This window comes from Alosa sapidissima, chromosome 4 (genome assembly GCF_018492685.1).
Source record: "Alosa sapidissima isolate fAloSap1 chromosome 4, fAloSap1.pri, whole genome shotgun sequence".
In the NCBI taxonomy this organism is placed as follows: domain Eukaryota; kingdom Metazoa; phylum Chordata; class Actinopteri; order Clupeiformes; family Clupeidae; genus Alosa; species Alosa sapidissima.
The window spans coordinates 15,568,152-15,582,704 of NC_055960.1; the positions used below are offsets into that span (position 1 = coordinate 15,568,152).

General features: G+C 39.8%; 1 protein-coding gene across 1 annotated transcript; it reads left to right on the forward strand.

The window, feature by feature from the left end:
• The first annotated feature begins 568 nt into the window (after positions 1 to 568).
• Positions 569 to 3,099, forward strand: LOC121707405 (red-sensitive opsin-1). The gene is made up of 6 exons (XM_042089941.1): positions 569 to 772; positions 950 to 1,246; positions 2,078 to 2,246; positions 2,363 to 2,528; positions 2,627 to 2,866; positions 2,966 to 3,099. Exons 1-6 carry the CDS (start codon positions 670 to 672, stop codon positions 3,062 to 3,064), a joined length of 1,074 nt encoding a protein of 357 aa, XP_041945875.1. The 5' UTR covers positions 569 to 669; the 3' UTR covers positions 3,065 to 3,099.
• The last annotated feature ends 11,454 nt before the right edge of the window (positions 3,100 to 14,553 follow it).

Consider the following 14,553-nt stretch of genomic DNA (forward strand, 5'->3'; position numbering starts at 1 on the left):
GGAATAACATTTAGGCTATTAACATTTAAGCTTTTTTAGATTTAAGCTACAGAGCTACAGTATATACTGTACCATTTTAATATTTGTATCGCTGCCCACATAATTTTAACTTTTGTGAGCCTAAAGTCAAGAAGCCAGTAGAATCCTCCAACTGTTCAGGCTAATACTTCAAACTAATGAAGTCTGGAGAAATCTTATAGGGGCATCTTGGACTTTCATGATCACAAGAGCCATCATTTTTTGTATCTCTCTGCAAATTAAAGTTTGAGGACATGCCAGGAAAAGTAGCACAAGCAGCAGTAGGTCAGTACTGAAAATCCTCTCTCAGACTAAATCAAATAGATCGGATGTCATGAAATCCAAGCAATGTTACTCAAGATTATCTGGATGCAAAGGAGAAGCTTTTGGAAAAGCTTAGAGACTTAGAGATTAGATAGGTCTGACATTGGGCCAAGTTACTCCAATGACCTCGAAGCTACTTAATGATAGTGACGTCATACAAAATATAAAATCAGCATGTTGCACATCAGACATCTGCAGGCACCTCCAGCCACACGGTCCACTGAGAGCAGTTGACAGTAGAGGTCTGCTGGACTATTAAAAGCCAAACAAATCAATTTAAGTCACCAGAGACACGCACGGAATAACAACCCTTACCAACCCAACAACATGGCGCAGCAGTGGGAGGATGCAGTCTTTGCTGCGAGGAGAAGGGGAGATGAATCTACAAGGGAATCAATGTTCACCTACACAAATTCAAATAATACTAGAGGTAAGTGCCACGTAATTTATACCTTAAGGGATGTCTTTATGGCCTTTTTGCAACTTCGGCACAAGGGAATACTTTTGTAACACTTTGTGCCTGACAGTGGAAAAAAAGGCAACAATGTAGAGTTCTGTGTTCTGATGTAGTGGTGTTCAGAGTGTTTACTATCTTCTGTTTCCATAGATCCATTTGAGGGACCCAACTACCAAATTGCCCCACGATGGATCTACAACATCGCTACACTTTGGATGTTCTTTGTGGTCATTGCCTCTGTTTTCACCAACGGCCTGGTGCTGGTGGCTACAGCAAAGTTCAAGAAGCTCCGTCACCCTCTCAACTGGATTTTGGTCAATCTGGCTATTGCTGATCTTGGGGAAACAGTCATAGCCAGCACCATCAGTGTGATTAACCAGATATCCGGCTACTTTATCCTGGGACACACCTGTTGTATTCTTGAAGGCTACACTGTGGCTACCTGCGGTAAGGGACTATATGTTTCACTCGCTGTCTATTTACGCTGTCTTGAAATCTCATTGTTAAATGCTGATTGGGTATATAGTATAATAAACAGTTTGCTTTAATATAAATAACTGTTATAGCAATGATTTAGAGTATTGTAGAATTCTGGGGTATTCTCACTGTATTCTGATGTGTTCATTTGTTACTTCTGTGTGTAGTATACAACAGGGAGAGGTCCATACCATTGTATACAGTGTAACTTTGTTTAATATCAAAAGCCTGACCAGATGTTGACACTAAGGGAGGCTTAGGCCTGTGTCTTTTTACCATCAAGAAGATCATACTGCCCTGGTGCTCAGGAACATCAGTGATAACATGGGCCAAAGGAGATAGCGTGTTGTTCTGTTCGGGCTAGTATTTCCATCTGGTCAGGGCCGGTTTTGTACACTGATTGGCACCTGCCACGTTGGCATGATTTACGTTTGTATGTTTTATTATAACAGGCTTTGTCTTAGGCTTGGACTCTGATACGGATCGAGGAAGCGACTCGGGGAGCACCTTTTGTCAGGACGCTCAAGCAGCCCGATGCTAATAACAACCACGACTGTTAGACTCTGTGCAGTTTTACTGTTCGACACTTAGCCTGTGTTCTGTTATTCATTGTTTTACCATCTACAATAAATCATCATCTAATTGCCGATCCTGATCCACCCGTCAAGCTTTATTGGCCATCTTCAATACAGACATTAGAACTAAAACACAACGCAACAACCAGGGAATCCAACAGTATGCTGCATTTAGTTTCTTTTCTGTTTACTCTTTTATTTACTGTACCACTGGCTCCTCCAACAGGTATTGCTGCTCTGTGGTCCCTGACTATCATCTCTTGGGAGAGATGGGTGGTTGTGTGCAAACCCTTTGGAAATGTCAAGTTTGATGCCAAATGGGCCAGTGGAGGAATTATCTTCTCATGGGTGTGGGCAGCATTCTGGTGTGCACCTCCCATCTTTGGGTGGAGCAGGTAGGCTTGCATTTCTGTTCTCCACACCTGGACCATTCTTTGAACATCATGTATCTCACTACCCTGAATTTTTATGTATGAATATGCTCATGCTCTTTGTTTTTCTTTTTTGTTAGGTATTGGCCTCATGGCCTGAAGACCTCATGTGGACCTGATGTGTTCAGTGGACCCGAGGTCCCTGGGATCCAGTCCTACATGGTTGTCCTGATGGTCACCTGCTGCTTCCTTCCCCTGGGTATCATCATCCTCTGCTACATTGCTGTCTGGCTTGCCATCCGCGCTGTACGTTTGGTTGTTCTCTGTCCGAAACTGAGATGGTTTAACCATTTAAACAAAGAGTGACTTTTATGTGAATTGGGATCTTTTTCTCTCGCTAACAGGTAGCAGCACAGCAGAAGGACTCTGAGTCAACACAGAAGGCTGAGAGGGAAGTGTCCAGGATGGTGGTTGTCATGATCGTTGCCTACTGCGTCTGCTGGGGACCATATACAGCCTTTGCCTGCTTCGGTGCAGCTAACCCAGGATATCCATTCCATCCTTTGCTTGCAGCCATGCCTGCCTACATGGCCAAGAGCGCCACCATCTATAACCCCATTATCTATGTCTTCATGAACCGACAGGTGAGTTGTATTTAACCACAAAATGCTTATTTTCTAAGTTTTACTTTGTCTAGCCCAAATCCAAAATCTAAACTAAACAAATTTCTAACTACCTTTCAGTTCCGTGTATGCATCATGGAGCTCTTTGGCAAAGCAGCTGATGATGGATCTGAAGTCTCCACATCCAAAACAGAAGTCTCGTCTGTGGCACCTGCATAATTTCCCCACATGCCATCGCTTGGAACTTGGAAAAGAGAAACAAATGGGACTTTTTGTACAGTATATATTATATATCTAACATATCTTTGTTATTTCAATGAAATGCTTTCCATTAAGAAGAATGGATGATGTTTAGTGTGTGTAAATGCACCACCCTCTCAAAACTACAGTCGATTCAATGGGACACCCTTTTTGAGACGTCAGTCATCTGCATAGTCTACCATGGCCTCTAATGCCTTCTTGAATTTCCTCTGGGGATCAATAAAGTATCTATCTATCTATCTAAGGCCAGCAGTGAAGAGGAAAAACACACAGAGCATAATTGTCTACTACGGTCATCAAATATCTGCAGAAAAAGGGCATAACACATTATAACTGTGTACGTGACATGAACACGCAACCAGTAATGGGAGTTCCTGCTCCTTCACAGAGATCCGGGCTAAGACGGCCTCACAGCTCTAAAAAGAAAATGTTTGTCTAACATTCACTGAACATCTTACTTACAGCCTACTTACAACCTTTGCATTCTGAAAGGTTTTGTGAGTTGCAGTGCATTTGTAACTTCTAGTGGAATGATCATACATCATTTGTAAATAGCTATCTTGCAAGAAATAAAAATGGACAAAAAAAACTGTTCCCTAGATGAGAATTTCTACAGTGAATGATTCTGTACTTTTCTTTTGATGGAAGTAAAGTCATGCAGCAAATTAAAACAACCTTGTCTTGTTTTCTGTCATCACATATTTCTAAACAGGGAATCCTCAACCCCTTATCAGAATCATATCTTACCATTGTTTCAGATTGTACACAACTGATTGTAAATAGGCTTCTAATGCCTGTTATACATCAGAATATGTATAACTGAATAGCATACAACATAGTCTTTGGGGGGTAACTTTGCTATGACAAAGTACATTGCCTTTATAAGCCATTAACTTGGCTAACAAAGTGTTCCTACCCGAACAGCTATTTTACAAGCGATAAGACCTGCTCAGAGTGTGGCAGAAATGCTGTTCGCCCTATGAAGAGTCTATGTGCCATCAAAATTATTTTGGAAACATTAGTGTAGGGTAAGCAACTCTTTAGGGGGGCTTTAAAAAGTCCTGGATCCACTGTACTAGGATGCACACATATGAAGCTGGTAGTTCAAGGTGTTAATATATTCCACTCAGGATGGCATTGACAGCATCTTTCACACCCTGTTTCTCTCTTTAAGCAAACTGTAATATGTCCATATGTGCCTGAGTTTGTGTGTCGAAACGAGACACTCAAATCACTTAATAGCGACAGAGTTAAGTGCCACTGGTCTAAAATTGTTTAGATGCATGCTGGTCGAAAGATTCATATGCCTCTCTGTATTTTATAGTCATTGACGTTGTATGTATGTGTACGGCCAGGATCTTTTACAGTTAAGACAGCCAAATGGCCTCCTTCATTTCAAACAAAGAACATTCCTCACCACACAGGGGAGAAACTGGTTTGGTTGTCACTTCTAACATCTCTGTAAATATATGCTGTGAATATGACACATGTTTGATCTTGAATTAATATTTTTAACGGGGGCAGCCGTCTGATGGTTTCATTATAATTGAAAATATCTGTGCATAGTTGTAGACTAGGAACTACATTGTATTGTATTGTAGCCAACTGACTAATGATCTGCAGGCCAGTTGAAAGGGATAAAGCAGGGTTAAGATAAGTCTCTCTTTTTCTTCTGGTCTACCACTGGCGGGAGGTCACTCTTTCCTTTCTCTGACCTCCCGGGCTCTCTCTCTCTCCTTTCTTTGGGGTTTGTTTTATTTTCTTTATTAATGTATTGTTTTATCTGATGTATTTAACATCTAACTTGTTTTATAAATTGTTACATTTATGTTTAAGTTTGTTATTTGGTTAAGCTTACTTTGTTCAACTGGCATCCAACTTGTTATACTCTATATGCCTATCTGAATTTTACCTTACATTGAATTGAATGATATTGTTTTACAATTTAGTTTATGGTTTTTGGTGTTTCCTAAACAGCTATTTGTCAGGATCCCCACCAGGGGCCTATTGCACAAAAACAGAATTAAGACATCCGGGATAAGTTACTGAGCTGCGCTCAATGAATCCCAAACACGATCGTACAGGCTTAATTGGTTGCACAACGAGCAAGCCAGGATGAGCAGACACGGATTCATCAAGCCAGGTGAAACCTATCCTGGATAAGTGCGCGCTCACGGCTCCCTCAAATAGACCCCGCCACCGATCACAGATTCACTGATTCACCATGGCAACTAGAGCGGCTTCATTGCTTCTTCTACGGTGTGAAGTAGGTAGATAGCCTTCTCACAACAGCAACAAACAGCAACACCTCTGTTAAGGAGAATATTGCAACTAGTTCCGCGACCACCACGCGTGAAATGGTTAGGCACTCCCGTGACGTCACATTGTCGCATATACAGGTCGGGAATGGCGAGTATGTAAAAGTTGTTTAATGATCACAAACGTTTAAATAATGACAGTGGGTCTAGGTATATGTGATAACAATGTGTAGTGGGCAGTGGAAAAATTATTGGTTTCCGTTTGTGGTGACTGCTGACTGAGATAAGGGATGAGATTAAATAGATCCTGGAACTTAGCCTGGTCTGGAGCAGGCTAGCTCCACAGAATAAATCGCCATGGTAACTTATACCATAACATATCCTGCTGCCCCCTATCCCGCGTTTGTGCAACTGGATCACGGATAAATCGAGCCAGGATAACCAAGATATCCCGGGTTAATCCCTTATCCTAGTTTTGTGCAACGGGCCCGCGCACTTATCCGGGATAGGGATATCCAGGGGCCTATTGCACAAAAGCAGAATTAAGACATCCGGGATAAGTTACTGAGCTGCGCTCAATGAATCCAAATCAAGAGCGTACAGGCTTAATTGGTTGCACAACGAGCAAGCCAGGATGAGCAGACACGGATTCATCAAGCCAGGTGAAACCTATCCTGGATAAGTGCGCGCTCACGGCTCCCTCAAATAGACCCCTAGAGCCTGGTCTGGAGCAGGCTAGCTCCACAGAATAAATCGCCATGGTGATTTATACCATAACATATCCTGCTGCCCCCTATCCCGCTTTTGTGCAACAGGATCACAGATAAATTGAGCCAGGATAACCAAGATATCCCGGCTTAATCCCTTATCCTAGTTTTGTGCAATAGGCCCCTTATCCCACACAAGATTCCACACAACCTCTTGTACAGGCCATGGTTATCTCCAAGCTTGACTATTGTAATTCACTGTTAGCTGGTCTACCTGCTTGTGTAGTAAGATCGTTACAACTGATTCAGAATGCTGCAGCACGCCTGGTCTTCAATCAACCAAAGAGGACACATGTAACTCCTCTTCTATTTCCTCTCCACTGTCTCCCTATATTGTCCAGAATTAAATGTAAATCTCTCACTTTGGCCTATAGGACACTGACTGGATCTGCTCCCTACTATCTTAATTCAATGATCAAGTTGTATATCCCCCAACCGCCCACTTCTGATGACCGTCTGTTGTGTTGACCCATAAGCACTAGGTCAAATTCAAAACTCTTTTTTCAAGTGGTTCCATGTTGGTGGAATGAGTTGCCCAGAGCTCTTCGTTACTGTGATAGTTTTGGGTCTTTCAAGATGGGTCTAAAGGCATATCTGTTCAACATGAACTTAAGCGTTTCTTATGCGTTATGGTTTGTATAGTATAGTAGTTGTTTATTTTCATTAGACTATTGATTGAATTGACATTGTTGTTTATTATTACAATTCTCCTTAATGTAGTCTTACCTAACTTTTTAAATTGTTTACTGTTAAATTTAACTATTGTATTGTTGTTGTTGCTTTGGACAAAAGCATTTTCCAAATACCGTAACCATAACCATAAATAAATTGTCTAATTCACCACAATTTATATATATCTCCTTTATGCCATGCCTCTACTCTGCTACTACTTGGTAATTATTCAAGGTAAAGTTCTTAATTTATGAAGTCAGATTAATCATAGTTTCTCGTAATATTCACCACTGCTTCACGTTTTGTCCTGTTCAATACACAATAAACGTAACATTTTACATATGACAAAGGCGGAAGTTAATTAGGGCCAATCTGGATTTTTACAAAGAGTGACTGTATACTGGTTTATAAGGCTTACAAGGTGAATGTATTTCCATGAAAAATCCAACTAAAGGATTTGTACTCACAAAGAAGATTAACCTTAGTTTACAGGACTGACGTTATTGTATCTTGGCTTGTGTTTAATAGGGTGTGAGGTTGGGTTACATTAGCGCCACAATTAACCTTTAGAATTTAGCTTCTGCCTTTGTCCAGCTGGCTGATGCACAAACAACATTACTGCCTTTAAAAGGCCATGGAAAACCACCAACCTCCCTCACAACAGAAACAGTAGTTGGGAGGACACAGGACAACCATAGACAGTGAAATTCTGGTAGTTTGGACTTGAAGGCATCTTTAGAGCAGCGAATATCAACTTTATAAAAATATTGGCAGAAACAACTAAAACAATCAGTGAGTGACTCTTAGTGACTCTCTCAATAGTTTGCAAAGGCACATCCTCAACATGGCAGAAAAGTGGAGTAATCCTTTTTTCACAGCAAAAGGACAACTAGGGAGTCTGCCTCTGCATACACCATCAGCAACAACACTAGAGGTTTGGAACTATTTCATTAACATCAGTTATTTAACCCTCTTGTTGTGTTTGTTTCATGATTACTAGTTTTGTGTTCCCGGTCAAAAATGACCGTTGTAACACATATATTATCATCTAATGTTGTGATAGACTATAGATAGAACTTCAAAGTTCTATTGGACATTACCAGTTTTATTTGTATTGTTATTATTATTATTATTAATAATAATAATAATAATAGCTTAAATTATATAGCGCCTTTCAGGATACCCAAGGTCGCTTAATAAACAAAGGGATGGGTAGTGAATGGGATGGGTAGGGAATGGGGGTCAGAGAACAAGTGTGTTTTTAGGTGTTGTTTGAACACGCCTAGGGAGGGGGCAGTGCGTAAATGGAGGGGTAGCTTGTTTCATAGACCGGGGGCTGCAGCACAGAAGGCTCTGTCCCTAAAGGTCCTGAGTCTGGTGCGGGGAATGGCAAGCTGATCGCAGGGACCGTGGTTGACTGGGGTGGAGGAGATCAGTAAGATACTGGGGTGCAAGTGCGTAGAGGGATTTGGAGGTGAGGAAGAGGATTTTATAAGTGATCTGTGACTTGACTGGCAGCCAGTGAAGCTGTATGAGGATGGGGGTGATATGCTGCCAGGGTGTTAAGACACCGTTATCATTCACTGCAAGGATTGAGGGCCTGTGAGTGACTCAATGTTTAGGTAATGAGAAACATACTTATAAAGGATAAAACTCTAGCTCATTTTTATATACCGGTATAACATTATATTTGCCTTGAACAGATTGTGTAAACAAAATAGCTATTAAAACCTCCCAAGCAGGGGTTATTCATTTTCCATTTGTATGTAGTGCTTTCACATAGGCAACTCCTATAATTTGTCTGATTAAAAAGTTTTACAGTAAAACAATATATATTCTTTTTGTCGTAGGTCTTTTTATGAAATACATTCAAGTATGATGTATTTTGTTACAGGCAAGCATCTGTTGAAAAGAAAACGGCATCAGTGAAAGACAGGCTGGCATGACATAGGGGAAAATAGCCTAATCCAGAGTAATCTAGAAACAGCTCCCCTTAAGAGCATCTCAAGAGCAGACTCTCACTTATACAGACAGTCAGTCACAACATACACAAATACAATAACACAGACAGCAAATCACATACAATACAACCCCCAGATTCCTAGCCGCCCGCAAACTCTCACCTATGCGAACAGCCAGGCATCTACACAGACAGTACAGTAAAACATAGACAATAGAGTGTGTGTGTGTGCATGTGTGCGAGCGTGCATTTCTTAGTGGTCACATCCCTGATTTACTTTCAGCCAATGTTTTACCTTACTGCTAAATGTTGTCAGTTCTGTTTGTGTTTTTAGTTCTATCGGTAAGTCATTCCAAAAGCAGGTTCCTATTACTGAAAAACATGACTGGCCGAAAGAAGTTTTGCGCCCCTCTACTGTGCAGTTACCACCCACTGCTCCTCTTGTGGCCGCGCTCCTTGCCTTTGTTTTCATGACAAATGGACAAAGTACAGAGGGCGCCAGATTATTTGCGCATTTAAAAATTATTTTAAGAAAAGAAAACTTAATGAAATTATCAAAACTTAATAACTTATATTTTTGTAGAATTAAACAGTGATGTGATGTTATTGGTTTCTGGTCCATTATTTTCAGTGCCTGTTTTATATAATGGTGTGACTGGTTTGACGGTTGTCTGGGAGGCTTGGCCCCATATGGTAACACAGTATGATAAGTGAGAGAGTATCATTGCATGAAATAACAATAAAGCTGCCTTGACCGGGATGTGATGTCTTATCATTCTGAAGCAGTTCAGGTTTGTCCGGACAGTCTTGCAGAGTTTCTTAACATGTTTTTTGAAATTAAGTTGTGAGTCTAAAATAATACCTAAAAATGTAAATTCATCCACTTCCTCTATAGCCTGTTGGCCTATTTTAATGGTACATTTGGCTTTACCTCTTATAGAGAAGCACATTGAAACAGTCTTTTTAATGTTAAGCGTCAGGTGATTGATTATCTTTGAGCCATTGAGATACTCCCTCCATTTCCTTGGTCAGGACCTCTGCTGCTGTAACTGGTGTTCTAGCTGGTGCATATAAGACTGTATCGTCAGCATACATTTGACAGTTTGCTGACTGACAGCATGTTGGTAGGTCGTTGATATACTGTACAGACTAAACAGCAGAGGCCCCAGGATTGATCCCTGTGGAACACCCATTGTTGACTGAAGTGGCATTGAGAGTCCTGTGTTTATTTTAACACGTTGCTCTCGATTGTCCAGGTATGAGGCAAACCAACCGATGGCATGTTCAGAGAAGTTGAAGTTGGTGAGCTTGTTCAAGAGTATGCTGTGGTTCACTGTGTCAAAGGCCTTTTTGAGGTCTATAAACACAGCTCCCACAACATTACCCTTGTCCAACTTATGTTCTTGGTTAGGTAGCAGTTGGTCATTTCTGTTGAATATCCTTGTCTGAAACCAAATTGTTTGGGGTTAATGAGACTGTTATTTTCAAGATGCCTAACTAGTTGTTCTGTTATGATTTTTTCTAAAATTTTTGAGAGGGCAGGTAATATTGAGATTGGCCTGCTTGGTCCTTTGCACCAGCCTTAAAGAGCTCCTCTTAAGAGGAGCTGTCCACGTTAATAGGTCTGAAATATCCTCTAATTTGATTGTGATGTCAGGTGACTGCACATCACAGCTAACTACACAAGCCAGCTAAACATAAAAACAGTGCAACAATACATAATTACTATTATTTAGGCATATGTCTGTGTGTTGTATAGCCTTTTTGGCTTACATGCAGATGTCAAAGTGTTTCTATTTTCGTATTGAAGTGAATTAATGTGTAGGCTAGGCCAGATCCGAATCCTTTAAACGGTAGCTGTGACGTGCAGCCACCTGACATCATCAAATTAGAGGATAATATTTCAGAACAACGTGCACAGCTCCTCGTAAAAAAATATGCTCAATGTCATGCTTATAGAAATATGATTAAAGAGATTGTAAAGAGATTGTAAAGAGATTAGGAAACGGGACATTTTCAACCTGGGTATTCTATTACATTTTTAAAAAATTAAGCAGAGTAAGGAACGTGTGGCTTAGGCCTACCTACACGACCTGTGCTGCGTCAAAATCTGCCATAGTCTAAGCCTTATTTAGTCACATCTTCTTCAAATTTCTAGTTCAATGACACCCCGAAACACTCAGACAGCACAAACAGCATTGACCACACACTGTGGGACACCCATAAGTGGCAAAGAGCAGGCTTGTCAGACCTATTGGGTAGCCTCATAATAGGCTATGTTCATACATCAGGCAACAAACAAATAGCTATGAAAACAGGGGAACGATGTAGGCTAATCTTAAATAATTCAGTAACTTTTAAAATAATAAATAAATCATAAATAATTGCTTGCGGAATGGTCAGTGTGCGGGATTCTTTCTACGCTCCTGATCTACGACCTTTGGTCAACATATTTCTATCTTTGTATTTATATCAATGTATGTCTGAAGTTCATAAGGCAGCAGTCACATGACATCACCTTTAGAACGGTTATCGTAGGCCTACAGCTCCTCCTTAAAACATATTAAGAAGTGCATGCGCGTTCACGCTACACTAGGCTATAAAATAATCTGTTTTTTCCATTTTAAATTCTCAATCCTACAATGAAAAACTAGGCTAATGTCCAAATGTCGGCTAGATCCTAGGCTATTGGATATGGGCATCAAATTTAGTAGCCTATAGGCTACATGTTCAGGTAATTTCAACATCGACAGCCCATTCCAATTACCCAGCTTAGTTTGTCTATTAACCTTACAGCTCATTTTTAACTTTGTATGTCTAAATCCATGAATCATTTCAAATTCTATCAATGATTCAATGAAGTCTGTCTGCATTTCAATGCACACAATGAATGATTATGCGGGGTCATTTTCAAGTTAGGCTAGCCTACTAGTTTGAAGTAGCCATTTGCAATGTGTGAAGATTAAATAGAGTTAGTATTCGGGTATAGCCTAGTCCTACTTTTACAACTATTGAATGTTTAACTTAGGTAGGCCTATTTGTGTGTGTGTTTCTGAAATTACAGGTGCAGCACACTACACAACCCTACTAATCTAGCCTACAAAGGTGATCATATTTATGTGCTCTCTGCTATTATTTTGTGTTCTCTCAATCACTTTTACACAGCGTTAACGGAGGATAATTAACTCCCGGTGCAGCGCCAGAGATTTTTAATTGCAGTAGCTTAACCGGCGGGACGGTTACCCCCCTCCCCCACCTCCCCCCAACATTCTAAAGCAATTGTATGCACCATATTGCTATGTAGCATAGTAATGTTATACACCATTTCAAAGCTTTGACTCTTGGGAATCCAAAAATGACAACATTTTCATGTTTTCATTGATCCAAAATGCTCCCCTCCCCCACTTCCGCTTTTGGTGCTACCCTGACTTCTGGCTGCAGTGTAGCTGCAGCACAATAAGTAGATGCAACATATTGGGTACTGAAATATTCACAAAAATCCATAGAAATTGAATCTCCATGTTGTGTTATCCAATATTAGTTGTACAGATGTATAGTCTATCTTATACACACTCATTGAACCAACAAAGTAAATTAAAAAATAGAGACATGTTTGTGATCATTCCATATTTAGTGTAGTCATTCCATATCAGAACCCCTGAAGTATAATCCAAATACAAGCATGAAACCTCAAAGTGTTACCTTTCATTTGAGCCCAGGATTATGCTTCTACACTAAGGGGTTCATGTGCAGTAAGCATTTGATTGTCAGTATGCATTTTGGATAACAAAAAGTCCTATGGGGAGTATCCATAGGCATTTTACAAAATGCATGGGCATGGACATACCTACATAGTCTAAAGCACTCATATTTTTATTCTATATTGATCTACTTTTGCACACAACTTCACAAGACCTGGTGCTAGGGCTCAGTTGTGTTTCTAAGGGATATCAAGAGACCTAGAGGGCTGAAATGTGGTCAGTTCAGAGATGCTTGTAATCCGGCAGAAAGAAAAAAACTATATTCTAGCCTCTAGACTCTTTGTAACTCTTTGTGAGTACATCACACATTTATTGTGACTGTTTCCTACGAAAACTAGAGGTTCTCAGCTTTCTATAGAGGTCCAACATTTGATAGTAGGCCCCAGAAGAGGTGGGAACAATGCCCTTGTAAATAGGCACAGTGCAATTTCAGGCAAAAACTTGAAATTCTTTTTGAGAGTTAAGAAGTTAACAGTGCTATATGACGATGCAGTAACTTGTCAATTTTCAAAAAATAATTCGTCGAATTCAACATGTAGTTTAAACAGTGGCAATTATTCTCGATCTATCTATCCATCCATCTTTTTTTAAGTCGCTCCCTCACCGCAAACACTTGCTAGTGCACGCTCACTAATTATAGCTTCACAAAACAAATAAGAGCGCCCTTAAATTTATGGGACAACTTAATGCAGTCAATGTAGCCTTGTCTAAAACACAGGCTAGGCCTCATTGAACTGCCTTTTACACTTGAAAACTACTGGACAACAAAATAAGCAACTCTTTATTTAATCTTCTCTCTCTCCCTAACACTCACAAACACACACAGGCGTACTTACGCACACAAATGCCTATAGCCTACTTCACTTTTCTTATATCTCTTACAGTCAACTTAAGCAAAGCACAGTGCCGATATTAGATTATCCTCGCTCTTTTTGGCTGACCATGAAAATGTCTAGTGTAGGCTAACCTAAATTAATAAGAAGACTGGGCTGATTTTTGGCTGCACAACAGTAGGCCTATTCTATAATTAAATTTAAACTAAATTGATTTAGTCTACGGGCTATTCTAAAAGCATGGAGTATGGTATAGGTGGAAGTAGGACTATTTTTTTTTTCTTATCAAAGAGTGAGCGCAACAGCAGGGATGGTACCAGACAATTAGGTTAGGAATCAGCTGACATAGGCCTAAATGCTATCCGTTCGCTTAGGCTGTTTTATGAAATAGAAGTGTAGCATAGGGGTATATACAGAAATTCTTAAGTTGAATTTAATACCTTTTTTAATACCTTCACAATATTTTTTAATACCAACACGACTTCAAGCTGCAACTAGCGGCAACCTTTCGAAATTCAGTGTTGGGGGTAACTAATTATAAAGTAACGGATTACTGTCATTTTGCTACTTAACTTTCTGAGTAAGAAAGTGTAGCAATGCTTACAATTCAAATCAAGTATCTATTATTACAGTTACTGGATACTTTGTTCCTTTTTTGCTTCAATAAAAACACTGGCCTATACACAATTATTTGTTATTTAATTCTAACCCAAGATAAAAAAGTTATTTCATTGTTATGTGTGAGAAGACCACACACCACTTCTCTAGCACTACACTCTTTCTTTCACTATCATTCTATCTCAATCAAGACAAAATAACAAATAAAAATCAGAAAAGGTTTACTGGACTTTCTTCCAAATAGGCCCACGACCATACGCAGTACACACACACACACAAACCCTTGCTGTCTCATACTTTGCCAGTCAAGGTATCACATTAGAAAATAGGTGGTCACATTTTACAAAAATACTAATTATTGATTGGGTGTTGCTGGAGAATGTAGGTTCCATGTGATAAAATACTTTTGGGCCTGCATGCTCCCGTGACGAAACATTTGAAAAAATAACCCCTTAAATGATGACTTCTGGGGAATTTTGTGGAAACTAATTGATACATTGACTTAAAAAATATTATATTATATTATATTGATAGCATATTACAATACAGCCTATAAAAAAAACTACACAGGTTGTTAT

What these genes read in the sequence shown, in the direction of transcription:
- LOC121707405 (XM_042089941.1), top strand. Translation starts at nt 670, where the DNA reads ATGGCGCAGCAGTGGGAGGATGCAGTCTTTGCTGCGAGGAGAAGGGGA. An exon ending in CCCATCTTTGGGTGGAGCAG is followed by an intron (nt 2,247 to 2,362) that starts GTAGGCTTGCAT and finishes CTTTTTTGTTAG; the next exon opens with GTATTGGCCTCATGGCCTGA. An exon ending in ATGTCTTCATGAACCGACAG is followed by an intron (nt 2,867 to 2,965) that starts GTGAGTTGTATT and finishes ACTACCTTTCAG; the next exon opens with TTCCGTGTATGCATCATGGA.